The following is a 27,094-nucleotide window of genomic DNA, read 5'->3' as shown; positions in this document are numbered from 1 at the left end:
TGTCCTTTAGCAGACTTTCACTACCTTCAAAATATTGATCATCAATATTTTCCTTGCATTCAAGGAAATTTATGATCTGAATATCATCATTGAACACCTGCCAATGGTCACCGTTATTTGGGACACTAGGGCAAAAAACCTATTGTATTTCATATAGCGTGGTAAAAATTATCTTGATATAGCATTTGAAAATCTATAAAACAATAATGACTTTTTAAAGGGTCATCTCTAAGCAAAGAGATTTCTCTCTTCATAGGGGAAAGAAGATATAAGTAGTATTTGTTAATTGTGAAAAAAATGCTTCTATGGAATAGAATGTAATATCATTCAGTTTTAGCAAAACTTAACAGCAGATATATGTGTAAAGGATGAGCAATCAGATTTGTAAAAGAGAGTGTTTGTGTGAACAATGTTGAATAATCTATATACAGATACGTGAAGGAGAATAAATGAAGCGTTAGAATGAAAAGAGTTCACATTGATATATAAAAGTTTATTCAAAATTCAATGACGACTTTATGAAAGATTTGAGAAAGAAAAATATACAGATATAAAAGTTAGATATATGCAAATGATGGTATCAAATCTTTTGAAAAGCATCACATCTACAAGATCTTTGACAAATGTAAACTTATTGATCATCATTCACTGTAAAATTAAAAAAGACAAGACTTTACAAAATTAGATAAGATATAGATAAATTTATTAAAGTCCAGCAAGATACCACAAGCGAATCTAAGGGACAAGAGAGATTAGAACAGGGCTGCAACCAACAGTGGGAGCACCAACCAACAGTGGGAGCACCAAATTCTATCTGCGGAAAGAACAAAGTGGGAAAGCCAAAAAAAGCAAAAAGTAGCAAGCAAAGAGATAGAGCAAGAAGCAAGAAGAGCCTAAGTACTTACCAAGGGTGAGAAGTAGCCAAGGACCGAGGGATATGGTCTAAGGAAAAGGAACATAATGGTCCTATGCTGTCTTGAGGTACCATTGGAGGTAGGGTGGTACTGCTGAGTATACCCATTGTGATGTCTTATAGATCTAGTGTGGCTCAACGAAGCAGAGGAAACATTGAGCAATCCCTTCGTCCCTTGGGCAAGAGAGCTTGGAGTGAAGAAGGAGTTGATGAGCTAGTCAGAATCCTAGCTCAGTAGGCATTGAGACTCGAGAGTTTGAATTTGGAGCAACATGGCTTCTTAGAGATAAAGTGCAAGACATTGGTGATCAATATATCTGAAGAAAGAGGATAGGACCTCTCACCTCCTTAACATGTAGCAAAATTTCCCCCTAATCCCTTAATAAATAGTGTAACGAAAAAGAAAACGCGTCTTTGATTCTAGTTCCTCAAGAGAGAAGAGGTGACAAATCTTGTCATCTTTGTCAACCTAGTGGATTGTCTAAACACAAAGCCAGTGTGAGGCCACCCTAAAAGACCCCAAAGAGTCACAAAGGGCATGAGTCGAATGATGAGTTAGGTACCAAGGGTGAATGATGATCCCATCTCAGACGTCCAATGTAGAAGGCCATCTTCAGTCAGAGCCCCCTAGGAGGGTCACTCCAAGTTGTGATAATGTATTGTCTATAGATGTCAGCCCTGACAAACCCGTTCATCTCCTACCGATAGAGACGGAGGTGAGCCGATCCATCCATGGAGAACTAAAAGTGTAAAGGAGATCCATCGAGATCCCAACTGAACCAAGAAGAGTAGAGGCTTAGGCGAATGAGCAGTGGGTTCTGCCAACATGATCCGGCCCCACAATCGCCTTGGAGGAGCAATAGGGCAGGTAAGAATATCTGTGGCGACTCTCAAGAGGAGTCTACAAAGCCCCAAAGTCGATGAATAAACCAAACTAGATCAAAGATGGTCCCAAGCCTAAAGGGGTGAGCACCGAGCTTTGCCAAGATGATACTATGTGTGGTGAACCATTGACATTTGATGATACACCAAAGCAAAAGGGTTTGGACTCTCTTAATCGAAGTGCAATTGGACTCAAGGAGAGAGGGCCCCTAAATAGTAGAACCGTAGATGATAGTCTGTTTGACCAAGGAGTCTAGGAGAGACATCTTGGTCATGTGTCTTGGAAGCGATGTTTGAAGCACTGCTAAGGCATAAATAGGGAGCCGAGCCCCTTGTTAATCTAGGGCTGCATGGCAAGTCTCAAGTTGAAAAAGGGTTTGAAAAACTTAACCCCCAAGTAAGTCTAGGAGAAAGTGATCTCAATCTCACTGCCTTGAAAATAGAAGTGGAGATGAGAGGCTTTCAAACAGCTGAAGATGATCACTCGAGTCTTACCCAAGTTCACAACTAACTATCTTGCATCATAGGAGGAGGCCAAACCATCAAGGATTTATTGGAGCCACTCTGGGAAGAAGCCAAAAGAAACACGTTGTCGACAAAAAGCAAGATGGATATCAAAACTTAGTATTAGAAGTAGTGTCCCAGGGAAGCAAGAAGTTCTGAAGGAAGATCTCGAGCCCATCAATGTAAATATTGAGGACAGTGTGGGAGAGAGGGCAACCCTGCTTCACTTAGTTGGTGCTCTAAATACGATCCAAGAATCCCTGTTGAATCTTAAATCTGCCAACCACACTCTCATACAGTCTCATGATAATAGTTAGTAGAGTCTCCAACATCTCAATGTCCTTAAGTTGTTGGAAGAAGTCCATCCAAGTAACATAAATAAAATCTTTGCGAAAGTCAATGAAGTCAAGCCTCCACGATGATAGTCTGCAGAGTCGGAATATGGTCCGTGGTTTGGAAAGTTGTACTAAAATTAGCCCTCCCTTTGGCTGACAGTGCCGACAATCAAGCTCCTTCGATAAAATAATATTCAACACTGTGGCATAGAGTTTGGCCAAAATATGCCCGGTCATGATAGTCCTATAGTTGTCGGGGTCTGAAACCAACTCAGTCTTATGAATCGGATGGATGATGTGTGGTGACCAGCAGTTACGAAAACCAGTACAACTTTGTTAAAGAGCACTATCAGAAATGAGACCAAAATAGTGAAACCAATGTTGAAGAGGTTGATGCCGTGTATTGAAAAGATTTTATTCTCTCACTAAGGGGTGCCTAGCAATGGGTGTTGGTGCCTACAAATTGGGGGAACTGGTGTCTCTAGATGCGCGAAAAGAAGCTTCATACTTTCCTAAATGTGATTCACCACCAATTTTAGCTCAATATCATTGTAGGTTTCCCTCTAGTAGGATCAAATTGTTGCTCAACACTCACATTTTTCCTTGTCCATTGGCTTGAAAATGAAATGGAGTTGCTTTTAGGCTGGAGGCAAGTTTAAGTAAAAAAAGGAAGTTGCTGTTTCTTAGTTTTTTATTTTTTCTAATATTTTCCCACAGTCGTATGAGTGAGTCTGGTTACAATGATATGCAGAGACATATATACGTGTCTATACACATACATACATGCGCATTAAGGTCCTATTTATGCAAATTTAGGTTCTTGGCATCTTTTTAATGCTCAAGCCCTAAATTTGATTTTCGAGGTTAAAACTTTATTTTGCAGCTGAATAAATATGAGTGCTATATATTGGCGAGTTGTTGATATTGCATCCTGTTAGAGTTACTATCACTTAAAAATCTGCAGTTATTGAGGGTGATGCTGTTATAAGGGCAAAACACTAAGTGGAGCTATAATTTTTTTAGTCTGTCCCATAACCATATTTTTCTCAATCACGTTGTGTATGCTTTGATCAAATATTACTTGTTTAGCTAATGTTCTTTCTGTGTGACATAGAAAGTGAAACTACTATAACTGATTATTATCATTAAACATTGCTTGATATGTGATAAAAAATATAAGATTCTTTTGATCCACTGCATTTCAAAAAGAGACAAATTGACAAGTCCCAGTTTTTGTGGAGTTTATTGCTCAGATGCAATAGCATATCAGAATGAAACTTTATTCATGTGTTATAAAATTGACTTGAGAATTTCATTATCTTGACATTGATTTACTTGTTGACTTTTAAATGCTTTGCCACATGTTGGAAGAGGTGGATCTGTGCTTATTCTTTTTTGTCTTTTTTACTCTCTAGGTTGGCCAACTATGCAACACTAATCACTGAACAGCTCATTGTAATTGCATCCCATATGGTACATCCTATGTCTCTTTTGGTAGATAGTATTATTCAGAAGATACCCTTTTATACCTTTGATATTAAAAGTTGAAATTATGGTTATTTGTCAACTATCTTTTCTATTTCTACTTAACCTTTTGTGTGGTGATACAGGCTGGTTTAGGGATAGCTGATGCAGATGCTTGGTTTATCATGGAGTCAATTGCTCGAAAGAACAATCTTGGATACAAGCAACTTGTATGCTACTGATTCAAATTCCATGCTGTTGTTTTCTAGTTATCACCTCATTTTTATCTGTGTTTAATGATGATAAATGCAAAATAGACATAGTTCTAGGTCACAGTTTCAACAATGTCTTTTTAATTTTACAAAATGATCAAGGAACTTGATCACATGATAGTGTAAGATTTCGCTATGGAGATAGCTGTTAAGGCTGTAGCTTCTGTCGGATTGATTTTAATATGAGATACCTTGTTGATGGTAAATCATTTCTAATAAATATCTTATATAGATATAAAATATATTATATATGTAATATAATATATATTATACATTATATATTATTATTATATAATATAATAATATATTACATATATGGATAACATATTAATATTATATTAATATATTAACTAGTGATGATTAAACGTAGGGACATGGCCCTTCATGAGACATGTTTCCTCCTCTCATATTTATAAGCCTTCACTTGCATTTGGCACACAATCAATACAATGGCAATCGTCAGTACATTTGCAGTGATCTTAGAAAACAACATTGTATTAGAGCCAAACTGCGAATGAAAGAAAGAATGAGTGCTTGGATAACCTTCAAACATAAGATTCAAAAATTTATTATCAGCACTTGTCTCCTTGTGACCAAATGACGTAGAGGATTAATAATCAGAGAGGAACAAAAGTAATGACAGATGAAAACATAAGGAAACAACAAATTCTATACCAATCGGGAGGGATACCCATATATTCATCTACAGATTCAGGGAAGAGACAACTGCAATCCAATAATACATGCTTTGGGATTAAGTACAGGGATCAATATAGGAAGCAAGCCACCCAAGACAATATTCCAATTCTGGAGTTGTACGTGATTAAATATATATATTGGTTTCTATATGGTGGCTCAACATACAGGGGGATATGTAAGACAGTCAAGAAGTGAAGCATTACACGACAGGGACTCCATCGAGCCACGATTAGAACATTGTAACACAAGAAATCCAACCCTTGAGGATCACAGAGAGCTCATTAGTTAGTAGGGAAGAGGAGAATGGAAAATTATATATACAGTCAGTGAACAATAGAGGGGAAAACAAAAGCAAACATAGATGGAGAACAAGATGGAGGTTGGAATATATGCAAGGAAGGTAGAGAAGATAAAATCCGCACCGGAATAACCTATTATCCATTTTCAATATACATCCACGACAAAACTATCTTTACATAGATATGCGACGACAACTTGCAGATCCACTTCAGTCAACACTTGCAATATATTGACATGGATATAAAATCTTCATTAGGTATTGAAAGATCCTTGATGGATCTCTCCTGCAAATCTGCTGTAGATTTATTTTATTTTTTTGTTTTTTCCTGTTTATTAATGTTTTCTTGTAGAACTAGACGGAAATGCAGAAGAGTTTGTTTGTTTTTGTGTTTTTGATGATTATTCCACATAGAAATGAGAAGTAGCAAATGGCAAGAAAAGAGTCTGAAAATAAATAGCAATATGCAGTAAAGTCAAAGTTGATACAAATCGTACCAAGCAGATCTTTGAATTATAGAGCCAAATAAAAGATCCAGTACATTTCCTCTAACAGTGACGCCACAACTGGCTGATGAAAATGGCTGATAAGATGTAAGAATCTGCTGCTGAGTAACCGATTTTTCTATGTATCCAAGTGCTGCAAATGACAGAGTACAGCTGCAAGTACGGCTGCAAGAAATGGCAGTGTACGGCTGCTAGAATTCACCTCCCATACACCAAAAAACATGCCCAACAAAACAAATTGTAGGCCCAAGCTGAAGTGGCGTCTACCTTCCTCCTGAATACTGTTGAAACTACTGACAAACCAATACCCAATGGTGCTGAGGGTTACGTCCCAGTCAGCAATTACCCTGGGGTTTGCGTCCCAGAATGCAAATCGCTCAAGCAGAGCAAATCTGAAAAGAAGTGTTTGAAAAATATGCATAATCATGAGAAATGGCGCCCATCTTCTTATAACCCCTTGCAAAGCAATTCGAACCCTAAAGTGACCCCCAATTGGCGTTGGCTATAAAAATGAATTAAATCTTATTTTAAAGTGACCATGTCACTAGAAAATGACCTTTTCCACCATAGTAATAAATCCGCTCACCGAATTGCCCTGAGACCAAAGAGGAAGATTTAAAGAATTTCAAGACCTTTCCAACGAGCTATCATAACATGGGATACGCATCCAGATGAGGCCAAAATTCCCTTATTACTCCAAAATGGCTATTAACTTAGCCTTATTTAAATATTAAACGCTAACTTAGGAAATATTAAAAAAATAACCCAAATAGCCACAAACTGCCCAACTGACATCACAAACCATAAAATCATCCTTTCACCTGTCTGTGACTGAAGTCGGAAATCAAGGATCCATTGGCAGTCTCATCCCTAAAATCTAGGGATGCTCCTAAAATTTAGGAAACAAGCGCTATCCCTCTGAAACTGAACCCAAAGGGTCATCTCATGGAAACCCAGCCCTGGGCATCATCATACCTCCTAAAAAAGTAGGAATGAACCCCATAAATTTAGGAACTGCCTCCTAAAAACAAGGAACGCCACCCAACTGATCAATACCCACTAGAAAACGAAGTCCCCAACACTGAATAACCATACTGGGTCTCTATCCAACCCTGTCAGCCTACAAGACCCCATAATAAGATGACTCACATGTCTCTGTTAGACTGAGCTAGAGTGGGGACATGACAGTCCTCCCCTCTCGGAGATGCTTGCCCACAAGCAACTGTAATGCAGGATGCTGTAAAATGCTCTCACCCTCCCAAGTGGCATCCTCTATGGGAAGATCTCTCGATCGAACCAAATACTCTCGAATCCACCCGGCTTCTCAGGCGCCATTCCCTCACCTCAAGAATCTCATCAGGGACCAAAATCAATTTACCTTCCTCATGCATAGGAGGTAATTCGGGTGAAACTATAATATGCTGTCCAAGGGCCTTTTTCAGGCAAGATACATGAAATACATTATGAACTTTGCTGCCATGTGGTAACTCAGCCTCATATGCAACCTCTCCCACTCGCCTGAGTATCCTGTATGGACCATAAAAATGTGGTTTGAGCTTCTCAGCTCCCCCCCTTTTTAGGGTGCTCTGCCGATATGGTTGTAAACGCAGAAAGACCATATCATCCACCTCAAATGCGCTCTCAATCCTGTGCTTGTCTGCGTACATCTTTTGCTGATTTTGAGCCTGCTACAAATTCTCCCTAAGAGATCTCATGACATCCTGGTTCTCTTGTAACCAATCCTGAGCCAAGGGAACTCTATTGTCACCAAATGCCAAATCAGTGAAAGATAATGCCTCATATCCATAGAGAGCTTTGAAAGGCGTCATGCCAATGGACATATGATGCGTAGTATTATAACAATACTCGCCCAAATGCAGCCAACGCACCCATGCTTTTTGCTGCCCTGACACATAGTTACGCAAATATCCCTCAACCCATTTGTTAACTATTTCTGTCTGCCCATCCGTTTGAGGGTGGTAACTAGTACTAGGTGTTAACAAAGAACTAGCTAGTGTAAAAAGTTCCTGCCAGAAGGAACTCATGAATCTGCTGTCCCTATCACTCACAATGGTCTTGGGAAGACCATGAAGTCTAAACACCTCCCTGAAGAATAACTCAGCCACCTGCGATGCTGTAAAATCTAATGCAATGGTAAAGAAGTGGGCATACTTCGTTAGCCTATCCACAACAACATAGATGCAATCTTTCCCTTGAACCCGAGGAAGACCTGTAATGAAATCCATGGAGATCCCTGTCCACTTCTGTTCCAGTATAGGCAAGGGCTGCAATAATCCCGCTGGGTAGGTATGCTCCGACTTGTTCTGCTGACAAGTCATACACTGACGGACATGGCGTAAAACATCATCTTTGAGACCCTTCCAAGAGAATCTCTCACGTACCGTCCTCTAAGTCTTACCATATCTTGGGTGTCCGGCTGTAGGAATATCATGGAGAGCATGCAAAATTTGTTCCTTCAACTGAGAACCCGAAACAAGGTAAACCCTGTCTTTATAGTAGATAATATCATCTACCACACTGTATCTGTCATCCACTATCAATCCCTCCATAATCTCACAAGCATGCTGATCTTTGGAGTATTCAACTAAAAGTTGAGCCTTCCAATCTACTGAAATCTCGCTCAATGAACATAGGGCAGCCAATGAAGGTTTCCTAGAGAGTGCATCAGCCATAGCATTATTCTTCCCCTTTATGAATTCGATATCAAAGTCATAAGCTTGAATTTTGCTAACCCATTTTTGTTGTCGATCATTGAGCTCTGTTTGATTTAGGAAATACTTCAGACTGTTATGGTCTGTTTTCACCACAAATTTACTGCCAACAAGGTCTAAACTTGGCTAACGCATGCATAATAGCCAACATTTCCTTATCATAGGTAGAGTACAACTTTTCATTGTTTTGCAACTTCCTGCTCTCATAGGCAATGGGGTGTCTATTCTGCATCAACACCGCTCCTATACCCAAGCTTGACGCATCACACTCTAGGACAAATGGCTGCGAGAAATCAGGTAGTGCCAAAACGGGGCAAGTACTCATAACCTCCTTGAGTCTATCAAAGACCCCCTGTGCTTGTTCTTTCCATCTGAACGATCCTTTCTTTGTGAGATCTGTCAAAGGTGCTGCCAGCTGTGAGAAACCCTTCACAAATCTTCTGTAATAAGCACACAATCCAAGGAACCCTCGTAACTCAGTAATGTTCCGAGGGATAGGCCAATTCTGAGTCGTCTGAATCTTCTCTTCATGCACCTTCACCCCCTCAGCACTGATCACACGACCCAAATATAACACCTTCTGCCCGCCAGAAAGAAATTCTAACTGCATACGATGGTGATCAATAATGTAACGCCCAATACCCTGTAACCACTGCATGCCCAAAACCACATCATAATCTTCTATGGGAAGCACATAAAAGTCATCAACCAAAGTATAATCTCCCATCTGAATACTAAGCTGTGGCATCCGCTTGGTACAACCCAAAATGGCACCATCAGCCACCTTCACTCCAAAACCACCAAACTCCTCGTACTGTAAGCCACGCCTCTCAACTAATTTTTGATCAATAAAGTTATGTGTAGCACCTGTGTTTACCAAATTGGTCATCCGCTTAGCCTTAAGTGTACCTTTCAACCGAAAGGCATGAAACTTAGGATAACTGGAGAGGGTAGCCATAGCTACTTTAGCTGATGCCACAGGCTTAGCGGTGTCTAACTCCAACTGCGTCGGAAAATGCTCAACATCCTTTGTATTATCCTCAATATCAATATCAAGAACCTCCTCATCTCCTAACTCAGAAGTCACCTCAATGAAATGAACCTTTCCTTTACCCATGCAACGGTGTCCTGGTTCCCATGGTTCTTTGCAGGAAAAACACAACTTTTTCCTCCTCAATTCATTCCTTGTCTCCTGATTCATCCAAGGAGTTTTAGATGAGGTCCCTCCTTTGTTTTGTGTTGTATTGGCCTTCTATGCAGGCCGTGAATCTCTAAAAGGTTTCTTATCTGCTTGATAAGAAGTGGGAACAGTATCCAATCTCAATGTCACATCAATAGCCTCCTTAAGAGTAGCTGGTTGGAAAGCATGTACCAATCCTTTTAGTCTATCCTGCAAACCCTCAATGAACAACATCACAATACGTTTCTGGGTCATATCCGGTACCATAACTGCAATATGCTGGAACTCATTAATATAGGCTTCTGCATGACCAGTTTTTTTAAGGTGAGCCAACTCCCTGTAATAAAAGTCTGTATCCTTACGGTCAAATCGTGCAATGAGTCGCTCGGTGAACTCAGCATAGGAGTGAACTAAGGCGTGATCCTGGGTGACCAATTCATGGTGCCAACAATCATAGGAAATCCCCCTAAATGCAACACAGCAAACTAAATAGCCTCACGCTCAGGCATGGGCCTCAATGAAAGGTATATGTCCAGCTTGTGGACCCAAGCTCGTGCACTAGTGTCTCTTGAGCCATTATATGGGGCCAATGTAATCTTCCTAGTAGCTCTATTGAGGTCATAATTCTGCTGCTGTTGTGGTAGTCTATTACCACGATCTCCCCTAAACCTGGTTGTATCTCTACGCTGTGCACAATACTGGGGAAGAGGGAAGACGTCCCTAACCTCAGGGGGTAGAGTTCTCCACTCAGCTGTGGCCGTCAAAACTGACTCTTGAAACCCCACTTTTGGTGGTTCCACTTGCACTGGCCGTTCACCTGGTATGAATTGGGGAAGCAATGGCCTATTCGTAGTAGGTGTACGATGGCGATGCCTCCTACTAGAATGAAGGGAGCTCCCAATTGAAGAATGGGACTGATGGCTGCGCTGACTACCAGCCATTGAAACTGATCTACTTTGCCTGCCTTTGTGTCCACCCATCTCCAAACGCTCCAAGGTATCCTGTAACCTGTCTAGAGTGTGAGCGATCCTGGGCTGAGTAGTGAATAGGGTCCGCACCATCTCTCTTTCTTCTGCCTCTGTAGGCATGCCGTCGCCAGCAGCACCTTGTGCCTCACCCATAGCTAGTATCTGTGCGTCTCTGGCGGCCTCTGCTTGCCACTGGTTTCTCCTGCGCTCGTAGAATCTGTGTATTTCTCCACCAGGATGCATAGATTTGTATTCAATCCACCAACTAGTGACTACCCAGATGCTGAAATGATTTATCAAAAACTTTTATGCAATACCCAGATGCCAAAATTTGTTGTGACAATTTCTCACAAACCTTACAGGCTGGCAGGATGTAAGCTCTGATACCACTGAAAGATCCTTGATGGATCTCTGCTGCAAATCTGCTGTAGATTTATTTTATTTTTTTGTTTTTTCCTTTTTATTAATGTTTTCTTGTAGAACTAGACGGAAATGCAGAAGAGTTTGTTTGTTTTTGTGTTTTTGATGATTATTCCACATAGAAATGAGAAGTAGCAAATGGAAAGAAAAGAGTCTAAAAATAAATAACAATATGCAGTAAAGTCAGAGTTGATACAAATCGTACCAGGCAGATCTCTGAATTATAGAGCCAAATAAAAGATCTAGTACATTTCCTCTAACAATGACGCCACAACTGGTTGATGAAAACGACTGATAAGATGCAAGAATCTGCTACTGAGTAACCGATTTTTCTATGTATCCAAGTGCTGCAAATGACAGAGTACGGCTGCAAGTACGGCTGCAAGAAATGGCAGTGTACGACTGGTAGAATTCACCTCCCATACGCCAAAGAACATGCCCAACAAAACAAATTGTAGGCCCAAGCTGAAGTGGTGTCTACCTTCCTCCTGAATACTGTTGAAACTATTGACAAACCAATACCCAATGCTGCTGAGGGTTACGTCCCAGCCAGCAATTACCCTGGGGTTTGCGTCCCAGAATACAAATCGCTCAAGCAGAGCAAATCTGAAAAGAAGTGTTTGAAAAATATGCATAATCATGAGAAATGGCGCCCATCTCCTTATAACCCTTTGCAAAGCAATTCGAACCCTAAAGTGACCCGCAATTGGCGTTGGCTATAAAAATGAATTAAATCTTATTTTAAAGTGACCATGTCACTAGAAAATGACCTTTTCCACCATAGTAATAAATCTGCTCACCGAATTGCCCTGAGACCAAAGAGGAAGATTTAGAGAATTTCAAGACCTTTCCAACGAGCTATCATAACATGGGATACGCATCTAGATGAGGCCAAAATTCCCTTATTACTCCAAAATGGCTACTAACTCAGCCTTATTTAAATATTAAACGCTAACTTAGGAAATATTAAAAATATCACCCAAATAGCCACAAACTGCCCAACTGACATCACAAACCATAAAATCATCTTGTCACCTGTCTGTGATTGAAGTCGTAAATCAAGGATCCACTGGCAGTCTCATCCCTAAAATCTAGGGATGCTCCTAAAATTTAGGAAACAAGCCCTATCCCTCTGAAACTGAACCCAAAGGGTCATCTCATGGAAACCCAGCCCTGGGCATGATCATACCTCCTAAAAAGTAGGAATGAACCCCATAAATTTAGGAACTGCCTCCTAAAAACAAGGAACGTCACCCAACTGATCAATACCCACTAGAAAACGAAGTCCCCAACACTGAATAACCATACTGGGTCTCTATCCAACCCTGTCAGCCTACAAGACCCCATAATAAGCTGACTCACATGTCTCTGTTAGACTGAGCTAGAGTGGGGACATGACAGGTATCGACTAAGAAGGAAGAAAAGAGCAGTGGGAACTAACAACATATTTTGTAGGAAAGAGATGAATAAATAATGTACATTCATTACAATAAATATATTTAGGGGACCATTGCTCAAAGACCCATCTATGCGGAGGGCATATATATACCTCATGTGAAGGAATACATAGTCATTGTGGAAAATACAGAACAAAAATATAAAATGATGGAACAAGCAACATTCACACCATATCAGGACTAAGGCAGAAGAAAAAAATGGAGGAATGAGTAGCGAACTACATACATAGTTAGCAGCCAAGTATAATACATTTCGTGAATAATAGTTCCAATGGATTAAGTTGGCAATTATTACTTTTGGAGCGAGAGTTAATTTTTAGGTTTTGAATAACATCACGCAAAGGAGGAATAGTCTACTAAAATGAGTTTCGTTAGGAAAATTTATTTTGGTTATGAGAAATTGATAAGGATTCATAAATTCGTGAGATATAATTCCACGTCATGTAATTCAAATAGACAAACCCTAGCATTGTAGCAGCATGAATGGCTATTCTATAAGCAAAAATATTCAATTCAATTCAATGAAGTGGGGAAGAAAATAATAATGTTATAGTGAGAAATGGATAAGCATTGACCAGTGGCTCTCAGTAGTGGGCACATTTACTTTTCACCATTTATACACTTCCTTTTCCGAATAGTCTCGCAACCAAATATTAGTTTGGAAGCACAATGATGGTCCTTGAAAGAGGCAACAATAATATTCTCCAAACTATGAGCATGAAAACTATTGGAGTTGATAGTCATTAGCAATGATTAATAATTGGAAACAAGACACATTGCACCAAGGATTAGGGGACCCGCCACCAAGGTAGGCTGAGTTAAGGGTCATTTCAAATATTTCATACCAACTTATATATATTATTGTTATTATATTGGTATAAGTTTCCTGGGATGGTAAATATATCAATAAAGGTAAATTGGTAATATACTATGTTCCTTTGATATTTATATATTCTAATTTCTTTGCACTATCAATATGTTAATATATATGATATTAAATGTATGGTGATTATACATGAAGTCAGATATATTTTCTAAATAATTTGTAATGAAGATAAGTGAAATTGATCACTATAGATTATTACATGTGACATTAATAAGAAAACAATATATTGAAAATATAGATTAAAGATATATATATATATATATATATATATATATATATATATATATATATATATATAGAAGATGGAACATATATGTGCATATATGTTCAATGTATATATTAATTTAAATATCTATCTACATTGAAATAATGAGATAATTCTCAAACTAAGACAAGTAGGGATGAAGTCAGCTTACATTTATCTACATTTTGTTGAAAAGATCTTATTCTTGAGTATTAGATTAGTCTCAAGTATTTTATTTAACTAATCAATGAAGTCTCTTTGATTTGTGTTCTTATTGTTTTTGTATAAACTATAAGAGCTATGTGTTTGATCTTTTCCTTTGAGAATGTTAGTGCAGAAAAAGGGAGATTGAGATCTAGAGGGAGCTTGGCAATTCATTAGAGGCAACCTTGAAAGTTTGGGAGCAATTAGAGGATGTGATTTAGTCAACTCTCGGTGATCTCAGTCAGATTGATTCAGAAAGTGAGGATGCCTAAATTTTAAGTCACTAGGGAAGATTAATGTGTTGGAACATGGTTATAGAACCAGAGTAGAAACTCAAGGATCATCACGAAAGGACTAAATAGAAATGTAATTCATCTATAAATGGAAGTGTTCTTTTCAAAGCTGTTGAACTAGACTATTTGATGGTTCAAATTAAGCATGTGGGAATTCTACATTGTGGGGGGGTGAATGATTACCTTAACCAATGTTTCATTCCCCATTGGAGGCATTTTTGTGATTTGATGTACATGGACCTTCATTGAAACAACTTGTATCAAGGATGTTAATGAAATTAGAATGGTACATTAGGAAGCTTATGACAGTAGTCTTAAAGAAGTTGTAATCAAACTGCATGACGTGAGTCTCTTGAAGCAAATTATTTTGATGATTGAGGTTATGCGTATCCTTCTACATTAAGAGGGAGTATGATACTTCTTCTAAGACAAAAAAGGAGATTAGAAGATTAATACTCAGTGGGAGTCTAGAAATACATGTGTATGACAACATGACTTTGATGGGTCTACTTTTGAGTGCATCATGAGGAAGTATTGACTTATCAGTAGAAAGTTGGAAGATTGATGATAGATTCAGAGAGAGTCCGAGAGGCATCCTTGGGTGAAGCGAGTCTCAAAGGGAGTAACTACAGGACCTGACTTCTAGGATCATTGTTTAGAAGGAGAAATTTTGAGATGCAATCCTTTGTGGATATCTTTTCTGTGAGGAGAAGTTGTAAGTGAAATTCCTTGTAATGTGTTATCCTCTATGAGAGAGAAGTCTGAGGTGAAAATCCTTGTTCCACCCTCTAGTAGTAGCTATGGTGGTCCATGGTGGATATCATGTAAGTTAGTACATGATGTTGTTATGATATGTAATGAAAGGTGACGATCTTTCATTGACATATATAATCTGAAGCTAACCATTGTAAGGTGATGATCTTATAAATGGTAGACCTGTTATCATGACAAAGTTCATTAAATTGTTGTCCCAGAGTGCTGGAAATCATGATAAAAAATAGACAAAACTTAACCATTATAAGGTGGCGATCTTATAAATGGTAGACCTGTTATCATGGTTCTTTGGGCTGGATTTTGCTAGACATCATGATAATCAATTTGTCATGGTTCTTTGCACCTGATCTTGTGGGACACCATGACATAGCTACTAATATAGACCACACTTAAGTTGGTGATTTGAAGTTATGGAAATTGCTTCAATTGTATGTTATGAAAGGTGAGAAATTTAGCCTCATAGTGAAATTAATATGATACTAAAATGATATCTCTTCATATTCTTGAGAGCATAATGTGTTCTATAAATCCTCCTCAGCTAAGAGGGAGTGTTAAGGTTGTTGCTTCTGTCGGATTCTTTTTAATATGAGATATCTTGTTGATGGTAAATCATCTTTAATAAATATCTTATATAGATATAATATATATTATATATGTAATATAATATATATTATACATTATGTATTATTATATAATAATATAATAATATATTACATATATGGTTAACATATTAATATTATATTAATATATACACTAGTGATGATTAAACGTAGGGATATGTTTCTTTATGAGACATGTCTCCTCCTCTCATATTTATTAAGTTTTCATTTGCATTTGGAACACAATCAATAAAATGGCAATTGGTAGTACATTTGCTGTGATCTTAGAAAACAACAATAGCCACCCAATATCTAGAGGTTAAATGGAAAGTGCGAGAAAAAGAAAAGATCAATATGACAAGAATGAATTGAACTCTCATCAAGAACACAATAGAATGGAATTTATGTACAAAGGAGATCCCTTAAGTAGGCCAAGGTGAGCCATAGGATAGCATGAGATTATGATTAGTGTCTTAATCTTATGATATGGTACGTAAAAGTGATAACTTTATCTCCCACATAAAGTTGAAAAGTGATAATGTGATGTCCACAATGCATTGAAGTTTTAAAGTGGAATTGTTTCTTTGTGTTCTTTGAGTAACACTTGTGTTTAAGACCTAGGAGAACTTCCTAGGTACAACAGTTAAACATACTGGCAAACGAAACAACTTGGTAAAGAACATTTTCATGCTTATCAACTTTGACTTAAATATATGCAACATTGGCATTAAGGTCTACATGCTTCTATTTGAATGTCATTTTGAATGATATTTTGGCAATGATTGTAATGGCCACTAGACATAATGTCTAGGTAGGCTAGAGATCTATAGTTTTTCTCATGGTTAATGTTGACACGAAAGTTTGCACCGTTGCCTAAACTTTTTAACTAAAGGCAACCTCGTGTAACATGGAAACAATCTGGAATGTGTGGAACTTTGCAATCAGAGATTGATTCTCCGGAGAAGGCTGACTCCCTTACTATTAGGGTGCACTTAACTATTTATTGAGAGGAAAAGTGGGGAGGAATGCATAGAAGCAAACTACCTATTCTAGTAAAGAGGGGGTGATACACCAAACAATATTGTTCAATCTTATTCCTACCAAGGAAAGCACAGTTCATCAATGTAATCCTCAGATACAGAGATTCTATCTTGGTTTTGACTCAGTAATTATGTGCAGATCATAAATCAATAAAATGATATAAGGAAAGAAATTCACTCTATATCATTCAGAGATAAATGGATACAACATATAACCGAAGAATGAAAGCAATACATCAATATAAGGCAAGAAGATGTTGCACAATATGTTAATAAAAGAAAGAGATACAATTGAGAGTCATATTCATTCACAAGTAAAGGGAAATTACAGTAGTAGAGCATAGAAGGCGACTGCCATATGATTAGAGAAAAGATCGACCCCTGGAAAGGTTACAAAACTTGCTTTTATAGTTCAAGCATATCTAAAAGACTTCTGCCTTAAGCCAAAGTTTAACTACTGCCATTAAATTCGCAAGATCAATCACTGCTGTTTCATAGTAGATTTGATCGGATGCGTGCCTAGATGTAGAAAATCATATCTTTCATATATTTTTTGACCTCGAAAAGACAGAAACGACAATCATAATTGCATGGTTGAGTGAATGGATAACTTAGGGCGACGATAGAATGTCCTTTGCATCAAACAAGCATGGAGATCATCAAAAAGGTAGTTGGAGATGATCAAGGAAGTGGTTTGTCATTAAAGAGTTGCCTCTGATAGTGTTTTCGGTGCCAGATCAGATATATCATTAATTATTTTTGTCAAACTCGCCACGTGGCCCAACATCATCGAAGCATTCTGCCACCTCATCAACATTCATCTATCTGTTCGTTGACCTTGGGACTGCTTTGTATTTGCGGGTTCACAACCTGTCTCCACTTTATCTCCTTAACCATTGTGACCTTGTGATCGATATGAGATTAGTCCTTCGCACCATTTCCGCGGTTTAGACTTATCAGTCTTCTAACCATGCGATGATGCGAAATAGTTATCTTGCTATTGTCGCCCCTTCGCAGCCTGAAATTGAGGTTGGCATACAATGCCTGCGATCTTGTGATCATTAAGAATTTAACTGCTGGCATCCTCCATTCACATAGTCGTGACTTCAATGTTGACTGCAGTTTTGACCCCTACAACCACACGAAACCATAACTTAACTGTGATCACATCGTCAGAATTGCCAACAGGCTTCCTCCACTAACCGCTGTGAACAAGTGAAACCGTGACTTACCAGCCATCGCGTAATCGTAACTTAATTCGTTAACCCAAATGTTAACCCTGCGAATGTGTGCACAAAGCATTTCATTTATATTATAATTAATATATAAAGTAAATATATATTTTTTGGTCGGTAATGATATATATTTTATTGATAGCAAATGAACAAGGATTACATACAAAAAAGGCCCAATTACATCTAATATAGGCCCATCATTCAAACCTAAATTCGAGTTATACTAACAAAGAAGCCTTATAAACAGGCTATACAAAGAATTGCCAAATTTTACATTATATAAAAGACTTCCTTTTACCGCCCTTAGCCTATGCTCATACTTACATCAGCTTCTCGAACTTCCCACTTCACCATTTGTTGAAATGCAAAAAATCTTCATGCTTGATCCTCCCCCCTACAGAGCGACCTTCCATTGGGTTGTTTCTTGGACTTTTCATTTGTCACAACTTGAGTCCATCCATCCCATTGAGCTAAAAACTACCCATCAACTGCTTCAGTGTTTCAACTTCAGCACATATTACCATATATTGATCATCAAAATAGGTTCCAAAACCTCAAAAACATTCATGTTCGCCAACTTCCCAAACACCCTTACCATAAGACAAAATTCATAAAAAAATTAGTATAAGCCTCACACTGCAGTGGGGAAATTTACTCTTACAATCATTCTTTGCCAACGAAGTATTGTAGACTGATGATGACGAGGATGCACTACAACAAACCCCCACATTCTTCTCCCCTTTCTTTCCTAGAAAGACTGATTCCCATCAACCAACTTTTGCCATTCCACTATTATCTTTTCTTTGTAAGCTTCCTTATCCACACGCAAAGGCCACGAGAGAAAAAAAAAACTTTCCCACCTTTTCTCCTTTCACCTCAGCTTCATAACACTCACTGTAATCAAAACCATCCCTTGGCCATGCCATTCCAGAATCGAGTTCACACCCACTATCAAATCCTTAGGAAACAAAGATTCCATCACCCACTTCACCTCTTCTTCCGTTGAATCTAGCACTAACGCCCATGCCATTATCATTGCCGCAATATCCACATTAAACTTCCAATGGTGAGTGGAATTTTGGAACAATTCCCCCAAAGTTCCCTTTATAGCATTAATCACTTGCTGTGGTGGACAAAGAAGTAGCAGTTTGAGGCGTTGATTCTGCATCAAGGGCTTTTTGTTCTTTCTCCATTTTGAAAGTGAAGGTAGCCTCCATCCTTACCCTTTTCTTTTCGCTCTCCTTTACAAATTCAAGGCTTACTAACAAAAAATTGCATTTACAACAACTTTCCTCTATAAAACATTGGCTTCCACCTCATTCCATCAAATCCAAATGCTTGAGCAATTAAGACACATTAAATCGTCCTTACAAAAGCATGCGACCTCGCAATTGCGACAACTCTTGACCCAAGCTAAAATTTGCCTTTATTAAGAAGCCGCTCCAAACAATGATTACCGCCGCCGTCCTTTCCTCATCATAAAGTGTTACCAAAACTCAAACACCTCTAAGAAGCATATATTTCAAAATTGTTTAAAAAATCTGCTCGCCAACAGCTACAAAATTCAAACTGACAATCATCTTCCTCTTTAAAGTTTGCATCCCATTTAGATAGAATGTCTGCCTCGCGATTTCCTTTCCTAAAAATGCGGCTTACTTTAAAGTCAGTAAAGCTATCTAACTCCTTTGTAATGGCAAGCACATAATATTCAATATGCCATGCTAATATATTATTCCTTCTAAATGCCTTGATCACTACTAATAAATCTCCCTCTAGATGTACCTTTTGCACTCTAACCTTGTTTGCACATTGAATTGTTAGTAAAGCTGCTTGAAACTCAACACAATTATTAGTACCTCTACAAGAATAATAAAGAGAAAAGGAGAGAGGGGATCCCATTGTCTTAAACCGTTTCCTAATTCAAAAGACCTTGAGGACTTCCATTGACTAAAATTGAGAAGCGTGCAAAAGAGATGCAACTATTGACCCATTTAATCCATATAGGTTCAATTCCAAAATTGTCCAAACCTTTGTTGTGAGGTTTGCACACCATCGCCCCAAATTCTTTGGGGACCCGTTTTTTTGATCGCCTCGGCAAATTTTTGGGTTGTCCAAAATTTTTGAGTTTTGAAAATTTCACGCCTTGGCACCTTAAGGACAAATGTGGGAGAGATTTAGCTTATTTTCACTTGGTTTTTTTCGCTTGATTTTCCAGAGCCACCAATTCTATCCTTAGGCCGAACAAATTTCAAAGTTAATTCCAACTTGGCAGGATAAAATTGTGAATTTTGTACTTAAGACTTTGTTTTTTGAAAATTTGGATATAATTGTATAAATTTGGATAATTTTCAAAAAATGAAATTTTTGTTAAATTTGGTCTTTTGGAAAATCTTAATTATTTTTTGGTGAAGAAAATTAATTTTTGTGATGGTGAAGTCAAATTGCAAAATCAATTTTTAGGCTCTAGAGAAATAATTTTATTTGTGTTAAAATGCTAAAATTGCTTAGCAAAATCGATTTGAATTAAATTGCAAAAAATTGGCTTTAATAGATTAAAATTGCCTTGAAATTTTTTTGCCTTTAATGAAATTGGTAATTTAATATTGAAAAATGGCTTTTGGTTCGCCAAAATCCAATTTTGATGATGTATTAATTACTAAATCCTCATTAAATGGAAATATTTAACATCTCCAAGGCACCATTTAATTTCCTTTTGCAATTTAGAACTAATTGGCAATTTTAAAAGGCAATTTTCATTTCAACAAAATTAATATTTAGCTAAATATTTAATTATAGGCAATCATTTTTGAATTAATTATTGTTTTTCTTGCTCCCAGGGTCCAAGTTGGCTAGCTTGGAGTGAGTAAGAAAGTTGGGTATAAGAGGAGGCCTCTTTCCCAATTCCTCCTCACTTCTCACTTCTCCTTCTCAAGGTGTTGGCGGTTTTGCAAGAGCAGATCTGCACTCTTCTTGCTTGGCGAATTTTGTGGAGGACGAAATTTGTGGGAGCCGAATTTTGTGGGAGCTGAAATTTGTGGAAGATAATATTTTGATTTTCAAGAGAGGCTGTGATTTTTGCCCTATGTTGGGTAATTATATTTGGAGGTGAATTACATGATAAATTTCTGATTTGCAAGTGGATTTGAAGTTCTCGAGGTCTAGTTCTGATTCCGAAATGTCGCTGTACTATTATTGGTTAAGGTGAATTTTCATCATTTAGAGTTGCAAGGGGTCCTTAAGTTGACATCCTTCTTTTGTTCTAGTCTAAGGATTGCTTCCCTTGGTTCTACTTGCCTTCTGGTCCAACACTCTACCATCTCGTAATAGGGCGACGAGTATGGAGGATGTTAGTGCAAGTAAGAATCCCAAGCGGAGAAGACTAAGAAAGACAAAGAGGATATGATGCCCAAAACGCCCTTCTTCTCGAAAATGAAGAGAATAACCCACACCAATATCGATATAGTGGACATGATACGAATGAGGGACAGATTAAAGGAAGGACAATCCCCCTTGGCTATTGGTAAAGGTAATTTCAAATCATTTAGAGTTGAAAGGGGTCCTTAAGCGAATTTCCTTCTTTTGTTCTAGTCTAAGGATTGCCTTCCTTGGTTCTACTTGCCTTCTGGTCCACCACTCTACTATCTCGTAATAGGGCGATGAGCATGGAGGATGTTAGTGCAAGTAAGAGTCCCAAGTGGATAAACAATAAGAAAGACAGAGGATATGATGCCCAAAACACCCTTCTTCTTGAAAATGAGGCGAATAACCGATACCGATGGCGGTACAATAAAAGGATATACAAAAGGCAGTTGCACATCACAGCCCAAGCATCGACACTTCTATTACGACCATGATGAGCGACAATGGAGCAGCCCTTGATTTTGAAGACATTAGAGAAGAGGATGTCAACGAGACAGATTTTGGATCGAGGTTGGATGAGTTGGGAAAGGTTGCTATCAAGAAAAAGCATTTGGGCACCCTTTCCTCTCTTAGTGCTTTTATTGGATTTGTGAAAGAATATGAGAAGGATTATGAAAAGATGCTTCAAGCAGCAAGCTACGTGGTGAAGTTAGTGGAACTCAGGGCGAAGCACACACCTTGTCCTCCTATGGAAGAAGTTAACGAAAGGCTAGCTAAGTTCATTGCCTTAGCTAAGAAAATGAAAGAAAAGGGAAGATCTATATTATAAGATCATTTGATGTAAGCCCAAGTGGCAATTACCCTTTTTTCTAGAATTGGACAAATGTCTATTTCTGATTGGCCACCATTTTGGTGCCTTCTCATTGGTTGCCACTTTTTGCACTTTTTTCATTGGTCCATTGATGAGGTGGCACCTTCTCATTGGCTGATGGGGTGGCAACCCTAATTAGGGTTTTGAGGATCCAATCTGGATCGTTGATCTTTTTTTGATCTCCATCGTCTGTTGTATTTTTCACCCCTATATAAGGCCATTTGCTCTCATTTGTAAAGTGTTGGAGAAATTGTTGCGAAGATAATACCAAAATTGCTCTCTTTTTCATTGTTGTGATTTGCATGTTGATTAAGAACATTGGGTGTTATTGCATGTTTTTTACTTCCACTTAGTTAGATTTCCTTTCAAGTTGTTAAAGTTGGTTTCATTTCAAGTTGCTAAGTAGGAGTGAAGTAGATGGATAGTTGTATGGTAGCATTGGTAAATGTTTGATAGGGATCAATACTAGACCACTAGCATCCTAGCGGCTGGTTGGGAAGCTTTGTGTGGTAAATTAGTTTATTATTCCTTTGAATCATTGTTCTTGTGGAAGTGAGGCCGCTGGTTAGCTCTCATTAGGTTTGATCCCTGTCCATTTGCTAACCTTCCATTCATAGGAGTAGGAGTAGAATAGTGAGTAGCTGGGTAGTCAGAGTAGAGAGAGAGAGAGAGAGAGAGAGAGAGAGAGAGAGAGAGAGAGAGAGAGAGAAGTTAGAAAGGTAAGTCTCGCATCGGAACGCATCTATTCACCTTCCACAACCATCGCTTTCCCATCAACATCATCACTGGCAAACTCATCCTACATCATCATCACCATCAACATTATCTGCCTCTGCACATTTCACAAGCCGGACCACCATCACCTTCATCCCACCAAAGTCCAAGTCATCCTTGAATGAATAGCGTACCTACGTGATTACTAGCAAATCACATCGATAAAATTGAGCGAGTATCCACAAGAGTAAGGAACATTGGCGTTATTCTCATATCCCATGAGCAATAACTTTTCAAGAGAGGAATTATATGTTTGATACTCCGTATCAAATGTTCAATTGCTAATATGTTATGTAAGTGATACAAAACTTGCATCAACAACCTTAAACAAAAAATCTCTGTCAACTTCATTGTAAGCACTCTTAATATCAAGTTTTACCATCATTTACCCAACTTGTTTAGCCTAAAGGAGTGAATCATTTCATTAGCTATGAGTACTCCTCCTTAAATAGATCTTCTTGGAGAAAAGCCACTTTGCTTCATAGAGATCACCGCATTTAGAACACATTTTAATCTATTTGCAATAACTTTAGAAATAATCTTATATATTGTGTTACATAATGCAATAGGCCTAAAATCTTGAAATTTTTTACTAGCATCCTTTTTAGGCACTAATGCAGTAAAGGTGGTACTCAAGTCCTTTAACATAACCGCCTTTCCTTGATTTCTCTACCACCTCCCAAATACATTTTGCTAAACAATCCCAGAAATTTCTAAAGAACCTAGTGCGAAACCCCTTTGGACCTGGGCTTTGGTCCCTACCAAGCCCCTTAATTGCTTGAAGCACTTCCTCAAAAACTTCTACAAATAGCCTCTGGCTGTGTTCAACTATGATACTCTTTGGGATATAAGCTAAGACAATGTCCACGTCTACAATGTCACCTTGCTCTTTCAATCCTTTCCTTTGAAAAAAGGAAATTGCCTCTGCATTAATCTGCCTCGCCTCACTCAATAAAACTCGCTCATTGTTCTCAATAGAGAAGATCTTATTACGAGCGCATCTCACTTTGACAACATTAGGAGAGAATTTTGTATTTCTATCCTCGTCATTAAGCCAAGTTTCCCTAGGCTTTTGGTGTGAGAAAACCTCCTCCCTTGCCATAGCCTCTTCATATTCTTTACTCAACAATTTCTCCTCCTGAAAATCCTCATCCATCATACCTTGTCTAATGACACTATCATTTAAATTCTTTAACGACTCTTCCAATTCCGATTTCTTCTTAAATATATTTTGAATGGACTCCCTATTCCATATTTTCATCTGCCCTTTCAAGAATTGCAACTTTTTTAAAAGACAAAAGCTTTATTCCCTTCATAGGGCAGTGCATTATTCCACTAGTGTTCCACCAACTCCTTGAATCTCTCTGCCCTAAGCCACATTGGCTCAAATTTGAAAGGACATTTAGGAAAGTGATTAGAACCATGAATTGGAAGGATTTCAGCTTCCGCCATCTAGTTAACACTAGTCCAATCATGAACAACAAGGAATCTTTCCGCAATATTGACAAACCCTGATCTCGTATTTGTCTAGGTGAACTCCCCATTTTTTAAGGGAATATCCAGTAGCCCTTTTCTAGTGACAAAAGTTGAAAAATCCTCTTGACTTGCAGAGCTCCATTCCTTCCCCCCTTTTTTATCTTCTAGATAAAGTATAGCGTTAAAATCTCCTCCAAGCAGAACCATTTCATCCTGCAAAACCTCAAAACCTGCAAAACCTCAAAAACTCCAGTCATAGTCTGCCACAAGAACTTCTTATCCCTGTTTTGTGTTAGTCCATAAACATTGTTCACATTGAACTTTGCGCCTAATTGCTTCGGGTTTACCTTGATTCATTGCCAGTTCAAACCTTGTTGCATCACCAATACTGAACTAGACTCCGCCTTTCATAGCACCCCTAATCCCTCAAAAGTACCCAGAGCCCCTACCCACTCTCTATTCCATCTACAAAACCTTTTTCTAACCCCATCAAAATCTTCCACTTTAATCTTTGTTGCTTGAAACAACACCACATCTAGTCTCACTTGATCAAGGCCCCTCTTTTTAAAGCAAAATTTTTCCAGGGGCACTGCAGCCCTTGACATTCCACAAAAGAAGCTTCGACTCCTTCGAGTAGAGGTAGACCCTCTTCCTGATTTCAACTACTTTGTCCTTTTGCACTACATGTGATCTGAATCAGAGCATTTATAGTCCTCCGTCCCCTCTTTTCACTCTCCCCAACCTTAACTTTTTGGTTTTTCCCTTCGGTTTGAGATAGAGTTCTCTTCTCACACATTAAAATATTGTCAAAGTCCAAAAAAATCATCGTCTGGCCCTAGGATCCCTTCCCCATCCCTTTCATGATCATCATAATCCTCCCCAGAACTTTCTTCATTAAAGGAGGCTTTCAAATTTCTAATGGGAGAGTTCTTCCATCCCAGTACCATTTTCCTCTAGCAACAAATTAAGGACTAGTTTTTCAAAGCAACTCCATGCCTCCTTATCTGGTTTCTCCATCCTTTTCTTCAAACTCACCTCCCATTCTTGTGAGGATTCATTCTCTCGTCCTGCATGAGGAGAGCTAGAAACCAAATAAATCCCAGTCCTTTTCTCTCCATCAAAACTAGCCTTGAGTCTCTAGGCATTTACATCCCTTTCCATCCCATGCCTAACAATGTTAGTCTCCAAACCACCGTCCGCTCTAAACTGCTCATTTAGAACAACATTGTCAAGCGATCCCATAGGCATACACCTATCTCTTTCTAATTTGAAAGCATCAGATTTCATTCCCCCATCTTGCATATTGTTCATCCTCATGGTCAGGACCTTTTTGCTTTCTCTTTCAGCTGATATTGCAAGTTTCTCAAAGCCTTTCTTCTCCTGATGATTAGAAGAGAGGTTGGATAACAATATTGCTCTATTTAGAAGCCTATCTGCCTCCTCTTCCTTTAGTCGTTCATTCGTTGAGCAATCACCTGAATCATGGTCCTCACTAAGACAAAACTCACAAACCTACAAATGTTCTATGGATAGAGCCTATCTCCAGACTCCTTCATCAGAGTACAACTCCACCATCTCTGGTACCAGGTGACTATCATTCTAGATTACACATGTACAGGGAAACATCTGAAAAATTATCTTATCCACCATTTCTATTGTTGTTACAAATGTTCCTAACTTATTACCTATCAGTTGATAACATTCATTAATCCAATATTCATGGGGAAGTTTTCTTAGTCCAATCCATATTGGAAAGGATTTAATAACTTCTTTTATAGGGTCAAATAGGAACCCGTGGTTTCACATAGAAACCAATCCCAGCCAGAAAATATGGCCCTCCAGTCAAAATCCAATCCCTATCCTGAGCACTATCCATTGTAATCATACAAAACCCATTCTCTAATGTTTTATAGTCTTTCACTGGACCCCATTTCTTACTACACCAATCTTTAAGCTTGCTGATGGATGGCCATTTTCCACCCCATTTCAAAAAGAATGTATTACTCTTCAAAAAGCTTACCAACTCCTGCCAAGATTGAAGCTCCACCTTCACCTTGTCCACTGTGCATCTCTCTTCCGCTGGGTCCACAATGCTCTGCTTTTGTTGATTTTTCACCACCTGAGGTCTCTGCATCTTTTGAGTAGTTGAACTAAAATCCACTCTCCCACCCAAATTTGTAGAAATGAAGTGTTGCACTAGATGAGGAGGAGACCTAGAGAAATTTTTGAACCTCCCATTCCCAAACTGGATTCTATTTCTCTTCATCGGTTTTGAACCACTACCACCACACCTAAGATCTTTGCATTGAGCATTAGGCCACCCATTCCTACTAGAAGACGGCCATCGGTTTTTCCATTGAGTTGTGTAGGAGAAATCATCATGTCTTCGAAAAGGCTCATTCTTGCCTTGCTGCAAAACCCTGCGCCCAAACCTAGCAGCATGGCCGTCATATCCTCTGTAAAACCATAAACCCTTGTGCTCCACCATAGAAGAGAAGTTTTGGCATTATCAAGTAAATATATTATGTAATAGTATAAAAATTAATATTATTAATATTAATAAATATATATATTATAGAAAATATAATTTATATTATTATAATATAATATATATAACTAATATATTTAAAATTATTAATAAAATATAATATTTATTTATGAAAGGACATGACTCTAAGAATAAAAAACCATATATATTGAAATATTAA

The 27,094-nt window shown here is 38.2% G+C and overlaps 1 protein-coding gene across 2 annotated transcripts in view; it reads left to right on the top strand.

Annotated features, from left to right (window-relative positions):
• The window catches only part of SCD1 (stomatal cytokinesis defective / SCD1 protein (SCD1)), a 329,677-nt gene that overhangs the window by 175,225 nt on the left and 127,358 nt on the right, over positions 1-27,094 (top strand). For both annotated transcript variants that reach the window (XM_089807297.1, XM_089807298.1), the window contains exons 20-21: positions 4,050-4,107; positions 4,245-4,328. In XM_089807297.1, coding sequence (XP_089663423.1) covers positions 4,050-4,107; positions 4,245-4,328 — 142 coding nt within the window. The remainder of the gene's footprint in view (positions 1-4,049; positions 4,108-4,244; positions 4,329-27,094) is intronic.

Source organism: Cupressus sempervirens, chromosome 10, assembly GCF_028749045.1.
Source record: "Cupressus sempervirens isolate cs-2001-9-10 chromosome 10, ASM2874904v1, whole genome shotgun sequence".
NCBI classification, from domain to species: Eukaryota; Viridiplantae; Streptophyta; class Pinopsida; order Cupressales; family Cupressaceae; genus Cupressus; species Cupressus sempervirens.
This window is presented reverse-complemented; position numbering and strand designations above follow the sequence as displayed.